This window comes from Marmota marmota, unplaced genomic scaffold, assembly GCF_001458135.2.
Source record: "Marmota marmota marmota unplaced genomic scaffold, marMar, whole genome shotgun sequence".
Taxonomy (NCBI): domain Eukaryota; kingdom Metazoa; phylum Chordata; class Mammalia; order Rodentia; family Sciuridae; genus Marmota; species Marmota marmota.
In genome coordinates, this window is record NW_025999900.1 from 40121253 (window position 1) to 40139122 (window position 17870).

General features: G+C 47.5%; 1 protein-coding gene across 3 annotated transcripts in view; it reads right to left on the reverse strand.

The window, feature by feature from the left end:
• Dpf3 (double PHD fingers 3) overlaps positions 1-17870 on the reverse strand; it is a 258374-nt gene that overhangs the window by 90036 nt on the left and 150468 nt on the right. For all 3 annotated transcript variants that reach the window (XR_007345887.1, XR_007345888.1, XM_048798917.1), the window contains exon 6: positions 8930-9008. Coding sequence is in view for 1 of the 3 variants with exons in the window: in XM_048798917.1 (XP_048654874.1) it covers positions 8930-9008 (79 nt within the window). In the remaining 2 variants the exon portion in view is untranslated. The remainder of the gene's footprint in view (positions 1-8929; positions 9009-17870) is intronic.

Consider the following 17870-nt stretch of genomic DNA (forward strand, 5'->3'; position numbering starts at 1 on the left):
ACAAATGCCCGTTATCATCTGTCAGACTTTCCTGTCTGGGTGTCCTGTCATTTCCACATGTCAAAGCCTCACTGCTTCCCTAAAACCACCTCCCCCTTCAGAATGTGCCAGGTAAGCCTCTCTTCCTGTCTCACTACAAGAGCCCAGATGCCAAGAGTCACCGTGGCCACCCCCTGTCTTTTGTCTCCTGTGCCCTACCCTCCTCTCTGTCACCCGCCAGGTTCCACAAGGACTTTGTTATTGGCCTTGTCTGTTTTATTCCTGCCGTCACCAAGCTCCAGGCCTCCAGTCTTCTCCTGGCTGGCTGCAGAAAGCTCCTCTCCTTCATCAGGCTTCACACTCTTCCCTGACACCTAATCGTACAGATTGACCTTTCTAGACAAGTCTGTGGGAGCGCCAGGCTTCAGCACTGACCACCGTCCCCCTTGGAACACCTCAACTGGCATCCCCACAACCCTTGTGTCACAGACACGCGACTCTGGCCAAGGGGGTCTGTCTTAAGCCCCGGCACGGACTCCGCATCCCCCTCTCCAGACATCCATCGACAATTTGGGATTGCTGCTGTGCTGGGGAGGGGGTGCCAGTGGCCTGTGACAAGGTCCTGCCCTCAGAAGGCTCACTGTCCAGTTTGAGAAGATAGGCAAGTGAACCAACTGTTATCAACAGTGAGGCGCTAAGCAACTCAGTGAGACCCTGTCTCCAAAGTGTGAGAGGGAGCCTCGAGGGAGACACACAGGTACCCGCGGAGTCCAGAAAGGAATGAGTGGTGGCGTTTGTCAAGGGTTGGGAGAGAGACCGACAAATAGAACCAAATCCTGGCTTTACCAGCTATTCATTCACTGTGTGGTCTGGGGGAAGCTAACTAACCCCTTCCCTCTCCATTCTCCTTATTTGTAAGGTGGAGATGACCACAGCATTTGTCTCATGGCACTTCCATGAGGGTCACCATTTGACCCAGTTATCCCACTCCCGGGTTTATAACCAAAGGACTTAAAATCAGCATATTGTAGTGACACAGCCACATCAATGTTTTCAGCAGCTCAACTCACAATAGCTAAGCTATGGAACCAACCTAGGTGCCCTTCAATAGAGGAATGGATAAAGAAAATATGGTGTATATATATATACAATGGAGTATTACAAAGCCATAAAGAAGAGTGAAACTATGGCATTTGGCCAGTAAATGGATGGAACTGGAGACTGTCATGTGAAGTAAAATAAGCCAGTCCCCCAAAACAAAGGCTAAATGTTCTCTCTGATATGTGGATGCTAACACATAATAATGGGGGTGGGGGAAGAAAAGAAGTCCATTGGATTGGACAAAGGGGAATGAAGGGAAGGGAGTGGGGACGGGAATAGAAAGGACAGTAGAATGAATCAGGTAACTTTCCTATGTTCCTTATGGATACACAACTAGTAAAACTCCACATTATGTACAACCACAAGAATGGGATCCTCATTAGAATAAGTTATACTCCATGTATGTATAATATATCACAATACACTCTACGGTCATGTCTATCTAGAAAGAACATTTTTTAAAAAGTGCTAATACAGATGAAGTCCATCAACCATTGCACTCCCATCACATAACCTGACAAACTTCAGCCATTACTACTCTTCCCCCACCCCCATGCATACCCCTCCATTCGTGAAGACTGCAATCAATTCAATCTGTGCTCACTGAGGGTCGCCCCTGGTCTCAGGAGAAGCATCATCTGACAGGCTGGCCTCCCAAGTCCACTCCTGCCTGTTCCTTACAGAGCTCACTGCCTACTCAATTAAATACCACCCAGTAGTGTGCCACCTCCTGGGTGACAACAGCCTGGTCTTTCCAAGTACACTGGAGAAAGAGGAAACAAGGAAACATAAAGGTGGGAGAAACATTCCTCAGGCAGGTAGACTGTGCAGACGTTTTACATACATGATCACAGTTAGCCTTCCCCACGAGCACCGTCCCAACTGCACACCCCAGGAAATAGAGACTCGAGGAGCAAAATGACCTCAAGTCCCAGATAACAAGCAGCAGAGCCACAATCTGACCTTAGCCAGATCAGAGCACATTCTTCTTCCTCAGCTCCCTCTCACCTGCCAGGACCTACACCCCTCACCAGACTTGTGCCAGGCCCACGGGCCTCTCAATTCTGCTTTTCCTCTTGGAAATAGCAGGACCTTATGCAAAGATATAACTACAATATTGTTGTTAATAGTGAACAGAATTTTTAATAGTAACAAATTTTAAACTGGCTAAACATGTACCAAGTAATATACTGATTGCAAATCTGGGTCACAGCCATAAACTGTGGCATGGCCCCATGATGAAATGCTATATAGCCCTAAAAAGGATGTTGTAAAAACGTATTTGTTGCTGGGCGAGGTGGTGCACACCTGTAATCCCAGTGACTCAGGAGGGTGAAGCAAGTGGATCATGAGTTCAAGGTCAGCCTGGGCAACCTAAATCTAGCAAGACCCCATCTCAAAAAAAAAAAAAAAAAAAGAATGTATCTATTGACATGGAAAGATATTCCTCATGTATTCTTGGGAAGGGATGAATCCCAAAGCACAAGGTAAGTTATCTTTGAAGAGTAAGAATACGGGTAATTTTTATTTTTCCTTCTTTGTATGTCTATACAACATTATCTTTTTTAGACTTTTTACACACATTTTAAAAGCACTTTTTTGGGCTGGGGGCTATAGCTCAGTGTTAGAACACTTACCTTACACTTGTGAGGCACTGGGTTCGATCCTCAGCACCACATGAGTGTGTGTATATATATATATAAGATATTGTGTCCATCCACAACTTTAAAAATATTAATAAATAAATAAATAAATAAATAAAAATACACTTTTTCTACAGGAACAAATATCATTTCCATAGGGAAAAAAAGTTATTTTAAAAAATAAAAAGAACCTCTGCCAAAGTTAACACCTACCCCATTATGGGTCATCTGTGTCTTTTGGGGGAGCAGGGGGGTGGATAACAGGAGTTGAATTCAGGGGCACTGGACCACTGAGCCATATCCCCCACCCCTATTTTGTATTTTATTTAGAGACAGAGTTTCAGAGTTGCTAAGCACCTCACTTTTGTTGAGGCTGGCTTTGAACTTGCCATCCTCCTGCCTCAGCCTCCCGAGCCACTGGGATTACAGGCTTGTGCCACCACACCCATCAGGTCATCCATATCTCAATAGGAATTATGTGTCACAAAGTTCCCAATAAGTAGCATCTAGTGAGAGCAAGGCTTCAACTGGGTGAGAAAATGATCCCAGAGAGCACGGGTCACAGTCCAGGCTGTGTTTGGTGGTAGGTCTGGAGGGGAAGGAGCAAGACAGAGCGCTAGAGGGGTGGGGCAATGGCCTTTAAACATTTAAACGGGCTCTGCTTGGCCAGAACAGAGGCACTCATCCTCGGGGGATCAATCCCATGCCACAGGCCCTGCTCCACAAATCAAGTTTCTGGGGCACTGAGCCTTCCCCACACCCCCCCGCAGCCCATCCAAGGACCTGCAGGATATAGCAGAGGGGACTGAGTGATGAGCCTGGCCTCCCTGCAGCGACAAGGGCAGCGAGCCTGAAGGCCACAATATTGGCTTTTTGTCTGCAGTTCGAAGTTCAAAGCACCAGAGCCTTAGAGAACGTGGGCCTTAATGCCCTCCAAAAAAAAAAATTTTTTTTTTCCACTCAGGCCACAATACTCCTCTGATTGCCTTTGCTGCACTCAGGTATAGGTGAAACCAGGGCGGTTTGAAGGAGGTTGAGGTCAAGCAGATTTCCTGGGACTGCAGTGGGTGGGGGCTGTGTCTGCCCCGTCGACTGATCCACTCGTCCCAAGGCTCCTCTGGGCCCGTGACACAGTTTCTGTGATGTCTCAAGATCTGCTCCTGCTTCCTGTCCTTGAGACTTCATGTCTCCCGAGTTAAAAGGCTCATTGTTAAGCTGCTGCCTGGGAGGGAGGGAGCCCAAAGTGCAGAGGAGAGGTGCCGAACAGGGAGGCCCAGAGCTCAAAATAGGGGCCATCTCCGCAAGGGCAAATGCACAAGCAGGTGCCACCGCCCATGAGTGCAGAACCAGGGCTAGATCCTGCATTAGCTGGACACCCTTCTCCTCCAGTACACCACCAGGAGGCCAGATTCCAGGGCAGGAGGGACACCAGACCCTGCTCTGACACTCCCCCCACTGGACAGAGTTAAGCCCTTGCTGCGGGGTTTCTGGACGGGAGAACAGCCTGATGCCTTGTCTCATCTAGGATCACAGGCCACACAACTGAAATACACGTGTAAGGGGCGAGGGTGGTGGAGACAAGGATGTCACTGAAACAGGTGGGGCTCAGACAACCCCCCCCCATGTGTGAACCCTGGACAGGACTCACGGGTAAGTCAGGCTCCTAGGACACCCTCCATCACGTCTGTCTGTCTTTGGTCACTGATCCACCCCAATGCCCTAGTTTGGGGAGTGGAGGGAGTGATTTTAACAGATTTAAATTTAAAAGACTCAAAAATCATATAATCTTTCCCATTCCACTTCAATTATAATTACTACCTGACTCCGGTTTGTCAACCTGACACCGAGAAGTCATCTGTCAATAGTGGACAGGACTTCACTTCATAAATTAGGTACATGTGCTCATTAATTAACTTTTAAAACACTTTTTTTTTTCCTTCAACTCTCAGAGCACATTGAACCAGCAGTTTATTCAGGAGATGTTCTGGGGTATGTCAGTTCTGGAGCTGAATAAAGAGGTGCTCGTATCCCAGTGTTAGCATTAACCATCTGTGTGACCTTAGACAAGTCCCTTCACCTCTCTGAATCTTCCGTTTCTTCACATAAAGTGAGATCGTCTGTCCTTGTATGTTAGGCAGAGTGCAATACATGCTGTGAGCACCAATTAACAGGAATTACTATTACAGTTAAAAAAATAAAAAATAAAAAACTAGGGGAGGGCTGGATAAAGCTTCACCAGTCACTTCCACTCTGCCCAGTGAAAGTGCAGGCCTTGCTCTGCGCCTCCCTGAATGGCTAAGTCTCAGAGACAGAACTTTTTCCATGAACATCACCCCATCTACCCGATTACCACCATCTTTTCTATCATGTTCCTTGAACAAACAAAACAGAAAAGTGGGTCTCTCACCAGGAGTCTGCCTGGTGATGCTGACAGAACAATTCCTCCTCCCGGGAGGAGCCAGGAAGAGGAGAGGCGAACTCTTGAAATGACTTCAGGAGCCCAAACCCAAGGATTCCTTTCACATGTCTGTCTCCAGTTATCATCCCACCTGTAAAATGGGCTAATGAGACAATGAGGAAGTGCATTGACATCACGTGCTAGATTGCTGAGTTTTATCACTGCTGAAAGAACTCGAGAGGAAAGAGTCTAAGAGGCCAACTAAACCACCGGATGCCAGCCAGTGGCCATCTGCCTGGAGAATCTTGGAGCATGAAGAACTTTAGACTAAAAGTAGAGGCTGGGCATCCACAGGCCAGGAGCCTTGGAGTTTGAATGAAGGGGACCAGTCAGCCTCCAACACCAAGAGACATAAGACTGCCCCCTAAGAAACACTCAGAAAATGCACGTTGTGGGACTGCCCCTGTGATTCTGGCAAGAGGCCCAGGAATCTGCATTTTGATAAGCAGCTAGGTCATTTCTGGGCAGGTGGTCCAGGTCCACACCTCTGACAGTCACCAACAGCCTTCTCCACCAAGTCCTATTCCATTGCTTTGTTTGTGGGCAACAAACGCGTCTCCTTCAGCAAGAGACCAAAAGAGAAGAAACAGAACTTTAATCCTCAAGCTTGGAAACTTGCAAGATAATTAATAGAGATGGGTTACTTGCTGGAAAAATGAAGTATTCATACACACGCCATAGATTGGGTAAAAAAAATAAATTACATTCAGGTGATTTAATATTTCTGAGATGGAATAAATTCAATGGCTAAGTGAAAGGCAAGAAGCAAACTATCTATCACCTGAAGTTAGCAGCCAAGATAATGTTTCAACCACCCATTGTGAAAGGGATGCTTGGACCAACAACACAACAGGATGGCTGGACCCAGGAAGGGTTAAATACAATTGCATCTGGGAAAAAAAATGGCTTATTATCACTCCACAGAAACCCAGAGAGAGGGGTTGGGGTCCAAGGTGACCTAATATTTTCATAAATAACTCGAAAGATGGAGTGGGAATTATGCAAATCAAGCCACAGATGATACAAAAATGGCAGGGACTGCAAATCTGTGAAGAATGAAATTTAACTAGTGGGCAATGTCTTTAAATTTGCCTTGATTGAATCTTGTATATTGAAGTCACACATTATCGTATCTGTTTATTGAGACTCAATGGGGCCAAATGTAGAGTGATTTATGGAAGGAGAGATAATCCAATGCATAAGTAGAAAAGTACACACACCTGGAGAGACCCTGGCACCAGCCAGGATGGTGGCACTGATGGGGGAGTGGCTGAGATGGTGCACCAGGCAACCAGAATGTTCTCTGCTGGTGTGAGTTGTGCTAGGAGCTGGTGTGTAAAACCAACAAGGAAATGTGTGTGGCTGTTGGAACCACTTGCTCTGGATGCTACTTCCAGTGAGGATGCGGTGCTTAAATGCAGACCTGGATTGGAATTCAGAGTAGGACTGCACAGAGATGGTGAGGTGGAACCCTGGGTGGACCAAGACTACAAGGATGTTAGGAAATGCTGACTGTGCCTAGATGTCGGACAAAGGTGCACAAAAGACAAAAGGGGCCTGTAGGAGAGAACATTTTCCACTCCTATTAGGAAGAAACGATCATTCAAAGCACAGCGGGAATCATGAAAAAAAGGGCAGCTTATGGTAACTCCATCCCTGGGGATGTTCTAGAAAGGCGACCAGACACCTCTCTACTTAGGATGCATTAGAGATTATTAAAAGCATTCCTTGCCCAGTTCAGGGGTGGGGGGGTGGGCCTCCTGACCTCTCCAAAGGTCATTTCTATCCCAAAGGATCACATGTCTGAAGGGCACTGGATAAAAATAAAGTCTATTAATCACGGAGCTGCCACACAATGTCCTAGGAGAGCCAGAATAGAGAAGGGCAATCTACAGTGGACCTCACTCCACTGAGGAAGGAAGAGGGAGGCTGTGCACATCTGGGAAGAGCCAAGGAAGCGGCCACTGAGATTTCCAGAAAGGCAACAGCAGCCTGTACTTAGGTCCCCCCCAAGCACTGCAGGGTAGGCAGGAAGGAGAGACCCTGTGGACAGGGAACCGGAACACAGCAAATGGCACTAAGAGCCCCTAAAAAAAGACAGGCACTTTGGAGGAGAGGGTTCGACCCTAGTACTTTGTGCAGAGACAGCAGGCTTGGTGGAGATATCTACAAGGGGGCGCAAATGTCGAAGAAAGGGGACTGGGAAGTGAGTGGAACGTGAGAAAGGGCGCACAGGGTGTGGCCGGGAATATACAGGAATACTATTGGCAGGGCTTCCACCAACTACTAGAGTGAGTGAAAAGCTAACCCCAGGATCTATGATAGCAGAAAATCACCAAAATGAAAAAAAAAAAAAAAAGCTTTTTAAAAGAAGACGGGTGGCAATGCCCCAGGTCCACAACAGCTATTGGCAGCCTTGTGTCTGCGGCAGCCAGACACAGCTGGAAAGCCTGCTCCGTGGCGGGTCTGTGGACCCTTCCCAGCCCGAAGCCCAGAACCAGTCTCCCCAGGACAACAAAACTGATCCCCATCCAGGAAGCAAGACCCAGGCCAAAGCAGGCACCCAGTGGCATTGCCCAGAGGCATTGGGGCTGTGCCCTGCTTCCTCCTCATTCTGGACGGCAACTGCCTGGGGTGGGATGTTACCTGCGGGAGTCATCTCAGGAATTTCCTTGCACGGTGTGTTAAACAGCCAAATGGGGGTCATAGAGTTTGAGTTCTTCTAGCAAAATGTTCTCCAAACAGCTGTCACCCCACCAGGCCCAGAATGAGTTTTTGAAAATCACAAGAGGCCAGTGAAGGAGGAAGGAAAAGGCCCCACCTCCAGGGTCCTCCCTGGGCCCTCTTTCCCCTGGCTCACCCCCTGCCTTGGGGAAGACGGATGGGGCACCCGGGGAAGCCCCATGCCCAGTCCTGCCGCAGCGGCTTCCCTGAAGCCCCTTCTCCCCTAGGACAGGGGTCTGGGAGATCAGAGGAGAAGGCAGGAAGGAAGATCTTCAGGAGGGTGGATTTGAGGGCTGTCCTTGCCATGGAATGAACAGATGGTGGCAGATACAGGGAGGAGACGACAGGGCAGGATGCTAAACCCACGGCCCCCTGCTCTGGAAAGTGCGAAAGGACAAAAGCTGCTGACCACAGTCGCTCCTCAAGCTGAAGGTCTCTAGAGAAACAGCACAGTGACAGGGGCTCCCTGCCACCCCTCTCTCCCAGCCCCACGTCTGCAGACCCCAACCCAGGACCAGGCAGTCGCTTGTCCAGCAGAGGTTTCTGAAGCAGCAAGAAAAGTCTGGAGATGGATGGAGGGGTGTTTATTAAAGTGAGTCATCGTCCCAGAGAGATTCCTAGGTTGTCCTACCGAGGACAGGGAGAGAGAAGGCAATTAAAGAGAAACAAATGAAAAGCCACAAGCGCCTTTGTTGGGGGGTGAGTTATGCTTTTGTTTGTGACTCTCTGAAATGGAGAAAGAAATAGAGGATGAATCTTAAAAGAGGTGGAGAGAGAGAGAGAGAGAGAGAGAGAGCGAGCGAGCCTGAGGAAGGCCACCAAGAAGGCACTGCCAGACAGAGAGGCACAGGAGGCCTCCCCGACGGGCTCCCCTGTGCAGACACCCTGGCTGCATCAGGAGGAGGGGACACTGGTGGAGGAGCAGGTGGGCAGGCAGGGTGCAGGCCCAGGAGCAGTGGCCTGGCTGCCACGGAAGCAGAGGGCAGGGTGGGGCTGGGGCAGGAGCCGAGGCGCCCATACTTACTGTCACAGACGTAAGGCTTGTCGTGGTCTTCCTGAGAGGCAGCGTCGTGCCTCCTCCTGCCACCCGCAGAGCCGCGAGCCTGGGAAGACAGGGGGGGTATGGGGATGCTCGTTATTATGATGGTCACACGGCTCAAGAGCATGCGCCCTGTGAGGCCCTGCGTGCCTCGCCTCCATCTCTCCCACACCTTCGCCGCAGCACCAACGCCAACCCAGTTTTACAGGGGAGGAAACTGAGTCCCAGAGAGATCAGGGAACTTGCCCCGAATCCCACGGCTACTTGCCTGGGTCATCTCCTTAAGCGACTCCAAGGAGGGAGCACTATCATCTACATTCAATGGATGACAGGACTGAGGCAGCAGAGAGCAACGAGCCCAAGGTCAAAAAGAACAGAGCCAGGACACAAACTCAGGCTGAGTGATAAGCCCACGGCGACCGAATTCCTACCTGGTACTGGGGCTTCCATCCCACTAGGGCCTCCTCCTGGGGCTTCAGTGACCCAGCAGGAAGATGCCAGCCCTGATCCCTGTGCTAATCATCTGACTGGCATTATTGGGAGCAAATCCTGGTGGGAGAGGAAATGCAACTGCAGTTGTCACTCCACTGCCCACTCCCCAAGTGTCTCAAGAGACAGCCAGGCCTAGTATCCAGGCCCAGGACACAAGCCCAGACACAGGGGAGCTTCTGTCCCCTTGACGCTTGACCTTGAGTTGGGATGGTTTCGGATCAGGTCTCCCTGTGTGGTCTGCCTCGGGCCTCCAGCCAGTGACTTAAACCTTGACCCTCACAGTCTCCTGACGTGGCCCTGCTGTGTGCATCTCCCAGGGGGGACCGCATGAGAAGTGGGGGGGATAACTCTACCTTCAGGAGAAAACCAGCCCAAGAGGTCGCTGGCAGCTCTGCCGTCCAGGACAGTGGCTACAGGAATGCGGGAGGTTTATTTTTAAATCTCTGTAAGTCCCACACTGATCACGTGGATAGCACCCTACCTCCTCCAGGTCATTCTTTGGTAATGAGTAGCAGTAAACTCCCAGCCAAGGAAAAAGGCCGGCTGAGGTCTTTGGGGACAGAGAGGAAGGGGCAGCAGATGAGAAATGAGACACAACAGCAGCCTGGGGTGTGGGGGAGATGCAGCCGTCTCAGGGCCTGGCCTGCAAAATGGCCCTGGGGGCTCACCGTGGCGAGGCCCGTACCCCAGGCCCCGGGCCCTCGCACACTCACAAAACACCCACACTGCACGATCAACCCCACCTGCCAAGCTGCCGCCTCTGCCACCTCCTCAGCTTGTCTCTCTCCAAAACAAACTCCTCCTCCCTCCCTCCAGTCTCTTCTCTGCCTCCCCACCCCCCAGCCCTGCACGAGTGACAGCCAGCCTCCCTCCTCCCCTCGCCCTCATTACTCAGAGTTGACCCCAAGAGGGAGCTGCCAGGCGCTGGCAGTCACCCCAGGGCACTGACAGGCACCCATGCCCAGGATGCCAAGGGTGGTCGCCCTCGTTGCCTGCACCCACCCCCCCACGCCACCTCAGTGAAGCCAGGGACAGCTTGACGTGTACAGCCCACAGCCCTGTCACAGCCGCCAAGAGCAGGTGAAGGCAAGTCAAGCGGAATGACGAAGAACAGCAGCTGGGAAGGGGCTCGGAGAGGAGAAATACCTCCAGGGAAGAGGAGGGGTCAGCAGAGAACTGGAAGCGCCAGGGCTTCCGGGGCAGCTGCTGACGGAGGAGCAGCTCTGCAGAGAGCCAGGCTCGCAGGGCTGCAGGGCTGACTCCCTGGGCCTCAGTTTCCTCCAGCTGCAGGATGGGGATCTGGGTCACATGGCACCTGGGGGGACGGGTGAGGTATTCTTCTAAGGCAGCAGCACCAGAGACCCCTGAAAGATCTCGAGCTTGGCCACTTGGAATCTACCTGCCCTGCTCAAAAGTCACCTCCTCTAAGAAGCCCTCCCTGACCACCTTCTGTCCGCTCGATAGCCTTTCCTCTGTCTGATCATGCTTTCTCACAGCTCTTGCGCTGGCTGGCATATAATGTGTACATGTGTTGTTTTACTTGCTCACTTTCTGTCTGTCCCACATGAGGTGGAGATCAGTCTATCTAGTCCATCACTATTCTCAGAACTAGGCGCAGGGCAGCCCTTAAACGTTTGCCAAAAAAAAAAAAAATGAATCCATCAATCTGGCTGGAAAATCAATTATTGGTGGTCTCCTTCACTCTCTGCATCCACACGCTACTGATTCTTCCTTCAGAGATCGTTGCAGCCTTCGCAATTCCTTTCTATTCCACACCCTGAACCAGGAGCTCCTCAACTGCTCAAAGCTGGCTGTTCAGCCAGTCCTTCCTGCAAGACTGCCAAACCATGTGGACACAAGGGAGAAGGGACAGGAGCCCATGGTCATTCATGCATTCACACATTCTTTCATTGCCACCTATGACCCGCTTACACATCCAACGGCAGCCTAGTGCAGATCTCATCGGGTTTACCCCAACTCAGCTACATCCACGTTTTTGTTTTTAGTGGTCCCTGTCATGGCTAGTCTCTCCTCTACCCAGCCACATCCAATCTATGCTTTAGCCCTGCTATCATCCCATTCTTCCAAAAATCTTCCCCTTGCCGCACTGAAAAAAAGAGCCATGTGGACATAGATTTGAACACCAGCTATATTAGCCAGTCTTTGGTTACTATAACAAAATACCTGAGGCAAGCTGCTTTATAAAGAAAAGAAGTTCATTTTGACTTATGGTTCTGAAGATGTAAGGTCTAGGAGCCTCATCTGGCAATGGTCTTCTTGCTTGCAAGCTTGAGGTACCCCAGAGCATTATAGGGCAAGTGTTAAGGAGCATGTGTATGTATCATTCATGGCAGTGCCACCCTTATCTAATGACCTTATCTAATCCTAATCGCTCCAAATTCCATAGTCAGATTAAGTTTTCGCCTCTGAACACCCAATTGGGATTAAATTCCAACACACGGAGCCAGGAGGACAATCAAACTGTAGCATCAGCCATGAGACTTGCACTAGTTACTTCTCAAAGCTTGGGTTTTCTCATCTGTAAAACAGGAACAGCAACACCTCCAGAGCAAGTTGTTGAGAGGGTTAGACCTAAGGATATGACCCCACAGGGACAGTGCTAAGTCTATAGGAAGTGCTTGATAAATTATTTTTCCCTCCTTACCCACATTGATCTCTGTCTTTATTCATTGCTGTTGTTGTTGTTGTTTGTTTGTTTATTTTGTTTTGTTTTGTTTTTGGTACCAGGAATTGAACCCAGTGGCACTTAACCACTGAACCCCACTCCTTTTCTTTCTTTCATTTATTTTTTCTTTTTTCTTTTCTTTTGAGACAGGGTCTCGATAAGTTGCTTAGGGCCTCACTAAGTTGCTGAGGCTGGCTTTGAACTCGTGATCCTCCTACTTTAGCCTCCAGAGTTGCTCGGATCCTCTGGCTCTGTTTGCCCCTGGTTAATGCACTGTCAGAAACCTGCTGTGTGCTCATTGCATCTTAAGTTTTAGCATCTTCTCCTTGATCTGATTCTGAGGTCCTTGAGGGCAGAGATGGCACTTCGTACTTTATTTGAATCACTAACACTTAGCGTTCTGCGGGGCTCACAGCATGCAGAGCTCTTTCCTGTGTATTAGTTCAGTTAATTCTTAAAATAACCTTTGAATTAGACCGAGGAGTAGTATTATTCCTATTTATCATTTGATGAAGCAGGCTCTGAGAGGGTTCATGACTGTCCACAGTCACAGGACCAGTAAAAGGAGCAGAACCCTAGGTTTTCAGACACTGTTATGAAACCTTTGAAATTGATTTGCCAAAAAAGAACCTGTCTACACTCTCTGAGAGCTGCCCACCTCATTGCACTCTGCCCCACCCCACCTCCCATTCACATACTGGTGGGCCATGGCAGCCATGATTGTACCATAGGACCCTGCCCCATAGGCCACGGCTGATTGGCTGGTTTAGGATTCGTCACATGATTTTGGAGCTAATCAGAGCCTACCTCCAAGCTGGGCCAATCCGATTCTACCTCTAAGGGACTTGGAATGGGGAAACAATGACCCACAATTAGTATAAGCCACTTGAACTATGGGAACCCATAAATTCTGGAGCTATGGGGCAGAGAGAGGAAAGGAAAGTTAGAGGAAAGGAAGAATGAAGGAAGGGTCTGGGGTTGTGGTTCGGTGGTAGAGAGCTTGCCTGGCGCTGTGAGGCCCTGAGTTCGATCCTCAGCACCACATAAAAATAAATAAATAAATAATAAAGGTATTGTATCCATCTGCAATTGAAAAAAAAATAAATAAAACAAGAAGAATAAGGCGGAGAGAAAAAAAAAAAAACACAAGGGCCAGAAGAGGCCCGGGTTTCTTACTCTTCCCCAGTTCTAAATTCCCTGCCTCTTTCCCGCCTTTCCTGTGGTTTGGATCTTCAAAGATTGCTCAAATTTGGGGCAATGGCCCAGCAATTTTTCAAATCCTCCCCATTTTTGCTTAAGCCATCAAGTTTCCTGCAACTAAAAGACCCTTAACTAGGGCAGACGGTCCAAGCCAAGGGCTAGTTCTTCTATAACAGTTGTTCTCAAACAGTGGTCCCGGGATCCGTGTCAAAACTATTTTCATAATAATACTAAAACACTATTTGCTTTTTCCCTCTCATTTTCTCAAAAGTGGATAATGGAGTTTTCCAGAAGCTACATGACACGTGATGATGCTTTCACTGTGAGCTTAGGTATTCTTAAGCTTAAAATTTTTGTTTTAATTTCTAATGTAGCAAGTCACTAGTGAAATAAGTCTCACTGGTTATAATCAGAACAATACCTTTGCAGGGGGCTCACAGTGATTTTTAAGAGTGTCAGGAATTGCTCAGATGAAAAAAAAAATTAAGGACCATTGCCCAAAACCTTTGCTACTGAAAGTGTGGTCCTCAGACCTGCAGGGCCAACAGCACCCAGGGTCCTGTTAACAAGGCAGGAGCTCAGCCCACACATCCCAGACCTGATGCCTCAGAATCTGTACTTTTCCAAGACCTTTGGGTGCTTCGTATGCACTCTTAAGTTTGAGAAGCACCAGACTGCACCATAGTGCATCAAAAAATACTGATTAATAGATAGATTCACTGATAATACTCAAGTGGATGACTTAACAATCATTTTATGAACCTTAACAAGCTGTGATTTCTCAGGCTAAAGTTATCATAAACATACTTGTTAATTGTTAGATTTGAACTGCTCTCACCCCTCAGGGAACTTACATTATCAGAACTCCCAGAGCTATTCCCTTTGCTTGTACCCTCCCTTCTAATGCCTCGCCTTTATTAAGCACTCAAAATTGGCTGTGTATTCTTATTTCCATTTTACTGAAGAAGAAACTGAGGCCCAGAGTACTTTTACAATGTGGTCAGGGTCACAGAGTTTATATAATTTATCCAAGGAGTAGAAGGTGATGAAGCTGGGGTTTGAACTCGTGGGTTTGAAGTTCAAATAAGGCAGAACCCATCTTGTAAACTCTACCTGAGCCCTGACTTCCTCATGTGTACACAGAGCACCTGAACATCTTGTCAACCTGCAGACCCTGATCCAGTCCATGTAGGGCAGAGGCTGGGCTTCTGCCTTACTAATGAGCTCGCTTGCTCCAAGGTAATACTGAAACCACAATCCAGGACTACACATGGAGGAGCCAGGCCTAGACTACCCACGGAAATGGGAGGAGTTATTGACCAGTAGCCATCAGCTTAACTGAGGCTGTGGGGGAAGTAGTGTCACATGCTATTGAAGCACAAAGAGGCCCACCCATACCTTTCTGGGTTCTTCCATAGCTCCCACCGTGGATGGTATGTCCATAATGTCATTGTACAACATGGAACCAGTAGCTGCTAATCGGCGAGCACTGGCTGAACCCCAAGCTAGTCTCAGCCCTATCCTTGCTGTTTCAGGCCTTCTCTAGGCTCCCCTGAAGTTGGGGTACAACTATTATTTCTGTCATAGTTTGGATGTGAGGTGGCCCCCAAAAGCTCACATGTAAAACAATGCAAAAAGATTCAGAGGAGAAATGATGGGGTGGCGAGAGTCTTAACCCAATCAGTGAATTAATCCCTTGACAGGGATTAACTGAGTGGTAACTGAAGGTGGGTAGGTGTAGCTGGAGGAGGTGGGAATTGGGGCGTGGCTTTGGGTATATATTTGTATCTGGCCAGTAGAGTCTCTCTCTACTTCCTGATCATCATGTGAGCTGCTTCCCTTGGCCACCTTCTTCCACCCTGATGTTCAGCCTCACCTTGAGCCCAGAGGAATGGAGTCAGCCTTGTATGGACTGAGACCTCTGAAACCATGAGTCCCTAAATAAACTTTTCCTCCTCTACAGTTGTTCTGGTTGGGTCCTTTAGTCACAGCAGCAAAAAAAAGCTGACTAAAACACTTTCTGTTTTCCATGATTCAGTCATTCATTCAGCAAGCTGGGCCCTGGCTACATGCTGAGCATTGAGCAGGCACAACTCCATGGAAAAAGCACAGAGCTGTCTTCAAATCCTGGCTTCTTCCTGACAAGGCTGAGTGATCTTGCCCAAGTATTTAACCTTTGGGGGAGTAATAATACCAACTTAAAGGAATGAAGGAAAAAGTTCCAATCAATAGAAATATACCAGGAACCACACTTGTCATTTCAAATTTTCCAGTAGCTACATTTAAAATACGACAGAGGATCTGGGCTACGGTGTAGCTCTGTGGTATAGGGCATTTTTAGCATGCTCAAAGACCCGGATTCAATCCCTAGCACTCAAAAAAATAAATGAAAATAAGGCAAAAAATTTTTTTAAATGTACATTTAATTTTACTAAAACATAATTTATTTTAATAATTTATTTATTTAACCCATCTATCCGAAATATTATAATTTCAAAATCTGATAAATACTAAGATTGATAACGAGATGTTCTATGCTCCTGTCTTCATGCTAAGTCTTTGAAATCTGGTGTGTGTTTTCCATTTATAGCACTTCTCAGTTTGGACCAGTTGCTCCATGTGGCCAGCAGCCTCTGCAATGGACAGTCAGAAATATAGAATGTAGTGTAAAGCACCTGACACAAGTCATCACTGTCTGCATAGTAACTTCATTGTAAAGTGCCCGTCGCATTGCCTGGTTTAGAGTAAGTACATTGTAAGTATAAATGGCTGTGGCTGCTGCTATTGCTATTGACAATCTCACAGAGCAGACACCCAATTCCTATTCACTGACTGCGAGTCCAATCTTCTAGATTTATATTGAGAGTGCAGAAAATGTTAAGAGGACCATTTTCTACAGTCTACTCTAGTAGGTTTGGTTCAGGAGACAGGAAGCAGGTCAGGAGTTACACAGGCCTTGAGGTTCACAGGAATTTCAAGCTCCAAAGCCTTCCTCCAAGATGGAATCAGACATCAATTATTTTGTAGGCAACCCCACCTGCTGAATGAAGTAATGAGTCTAGGCAAGTTCGTCGGTGGCTATGAAAATCACTAGGTGAAAATTTGTTGAGGAAATTTATAAGGGAGGAATCAAGCTGGCAATAAATCTACTGACCAATTCAAAGACCACTAAAAGCAAAAGAACTGGACACCATGTGCCTCCAATAAAAGGTACATCTCACCACCAAGGAAAGATTCTTGCCTACCTCAAAATAAATATTTATAGATACACACACACACACACACACACACACACAAATAACCTCAATCTATTTAAGTCTCTAATCAAACAATAGTAGTACGTTTGTCCACAGGAAATATGTTTCGAGACTCCCCATGGAGCACTGAACCCTAGATAGTACCAAATCCTATAATTTAATGCCTTTTCCATCTTAACTAAGCACTTATCATGCATTGCGGCCATAACTTCTGCAGTTTGAGGTGCAACAGCAAAGGTAGTAGGAATTTCTTTTTTCTTCCTTACCATGTCACAGATAAAAGATTCTCGCTGTTGATCTTAGCAACCTCAACATCTGATATGTTTTTTCTTTCTTTAAGAACTTTCACCTGTTCATTTAAAGGGAATACTTTATGGCTTCTCTTTGGCATTTCCAAATCGCAGGCATCACTACTCTTGTGCTGTGGGGCCACTATTAGGTAAAATAAGAGTTACTTGAACACAGTGCTACAAAACTGGCACAGTCTATCTGGTAACCTAGACAACCCTATTGTGACTAATGGGAGAGTGGCATATACAGTGTGGATGCGCTGATCAAAGGGGCGATTCGCATGACAGAGCTAGACAACCCAAGATTTCATCACTCTACTCAGAATGGTGCATGATCTTAAATTTATGAATCAGAAGTTTCTGGAATTTCCATTCAATATTTTCAGACCAGGGTTGACCACAGGTAACTAAAACCATGGAAACCAAAACCATAGAAAGAAAAGACAACTATACCAGTTTCCAGGAAATACAATGGAAAGAGGAAGACATAAAAGCACCACTACGCCACCAAATCCTGAATGTGAGAAATTCTACAAGACAAGCCAAGTTCTTCAACAAATCAATGGCACAGGGGTTTAACACAAAAATGTCTATGGTAGAGAGTCATGAGAAAGAGGTATGTGTGGAATAAAGGAGACGTAGGCTGCAAACCAACCAACCAGTACTGGACATTTTTTGAGAAATCAAGGGGAAATGAACAGAGGCTGGATAGTAGCTATTAAAATAATAGTCATTTTTACTGAGTATGAAAATGAAATCTATTAGAGATACATTCTAATGTCTAGGATTTGCTTCCTACCCACTCCTGCTCATGAGGAAATAATCAAACAGATAAACCAATGAAAAGTGGGAGAAAAGAACAGATGAGACAAAACAGTCAAAACACTGGCAACTGATGAAGCTGGTGACAGTGATATAAGAATGCACCATCAGACAGCTGGCCTGCCCGCACTGAGAGATCCCTGCTCCTGTCAGCAGGTCTGAGCATCTGAGCCCATGGT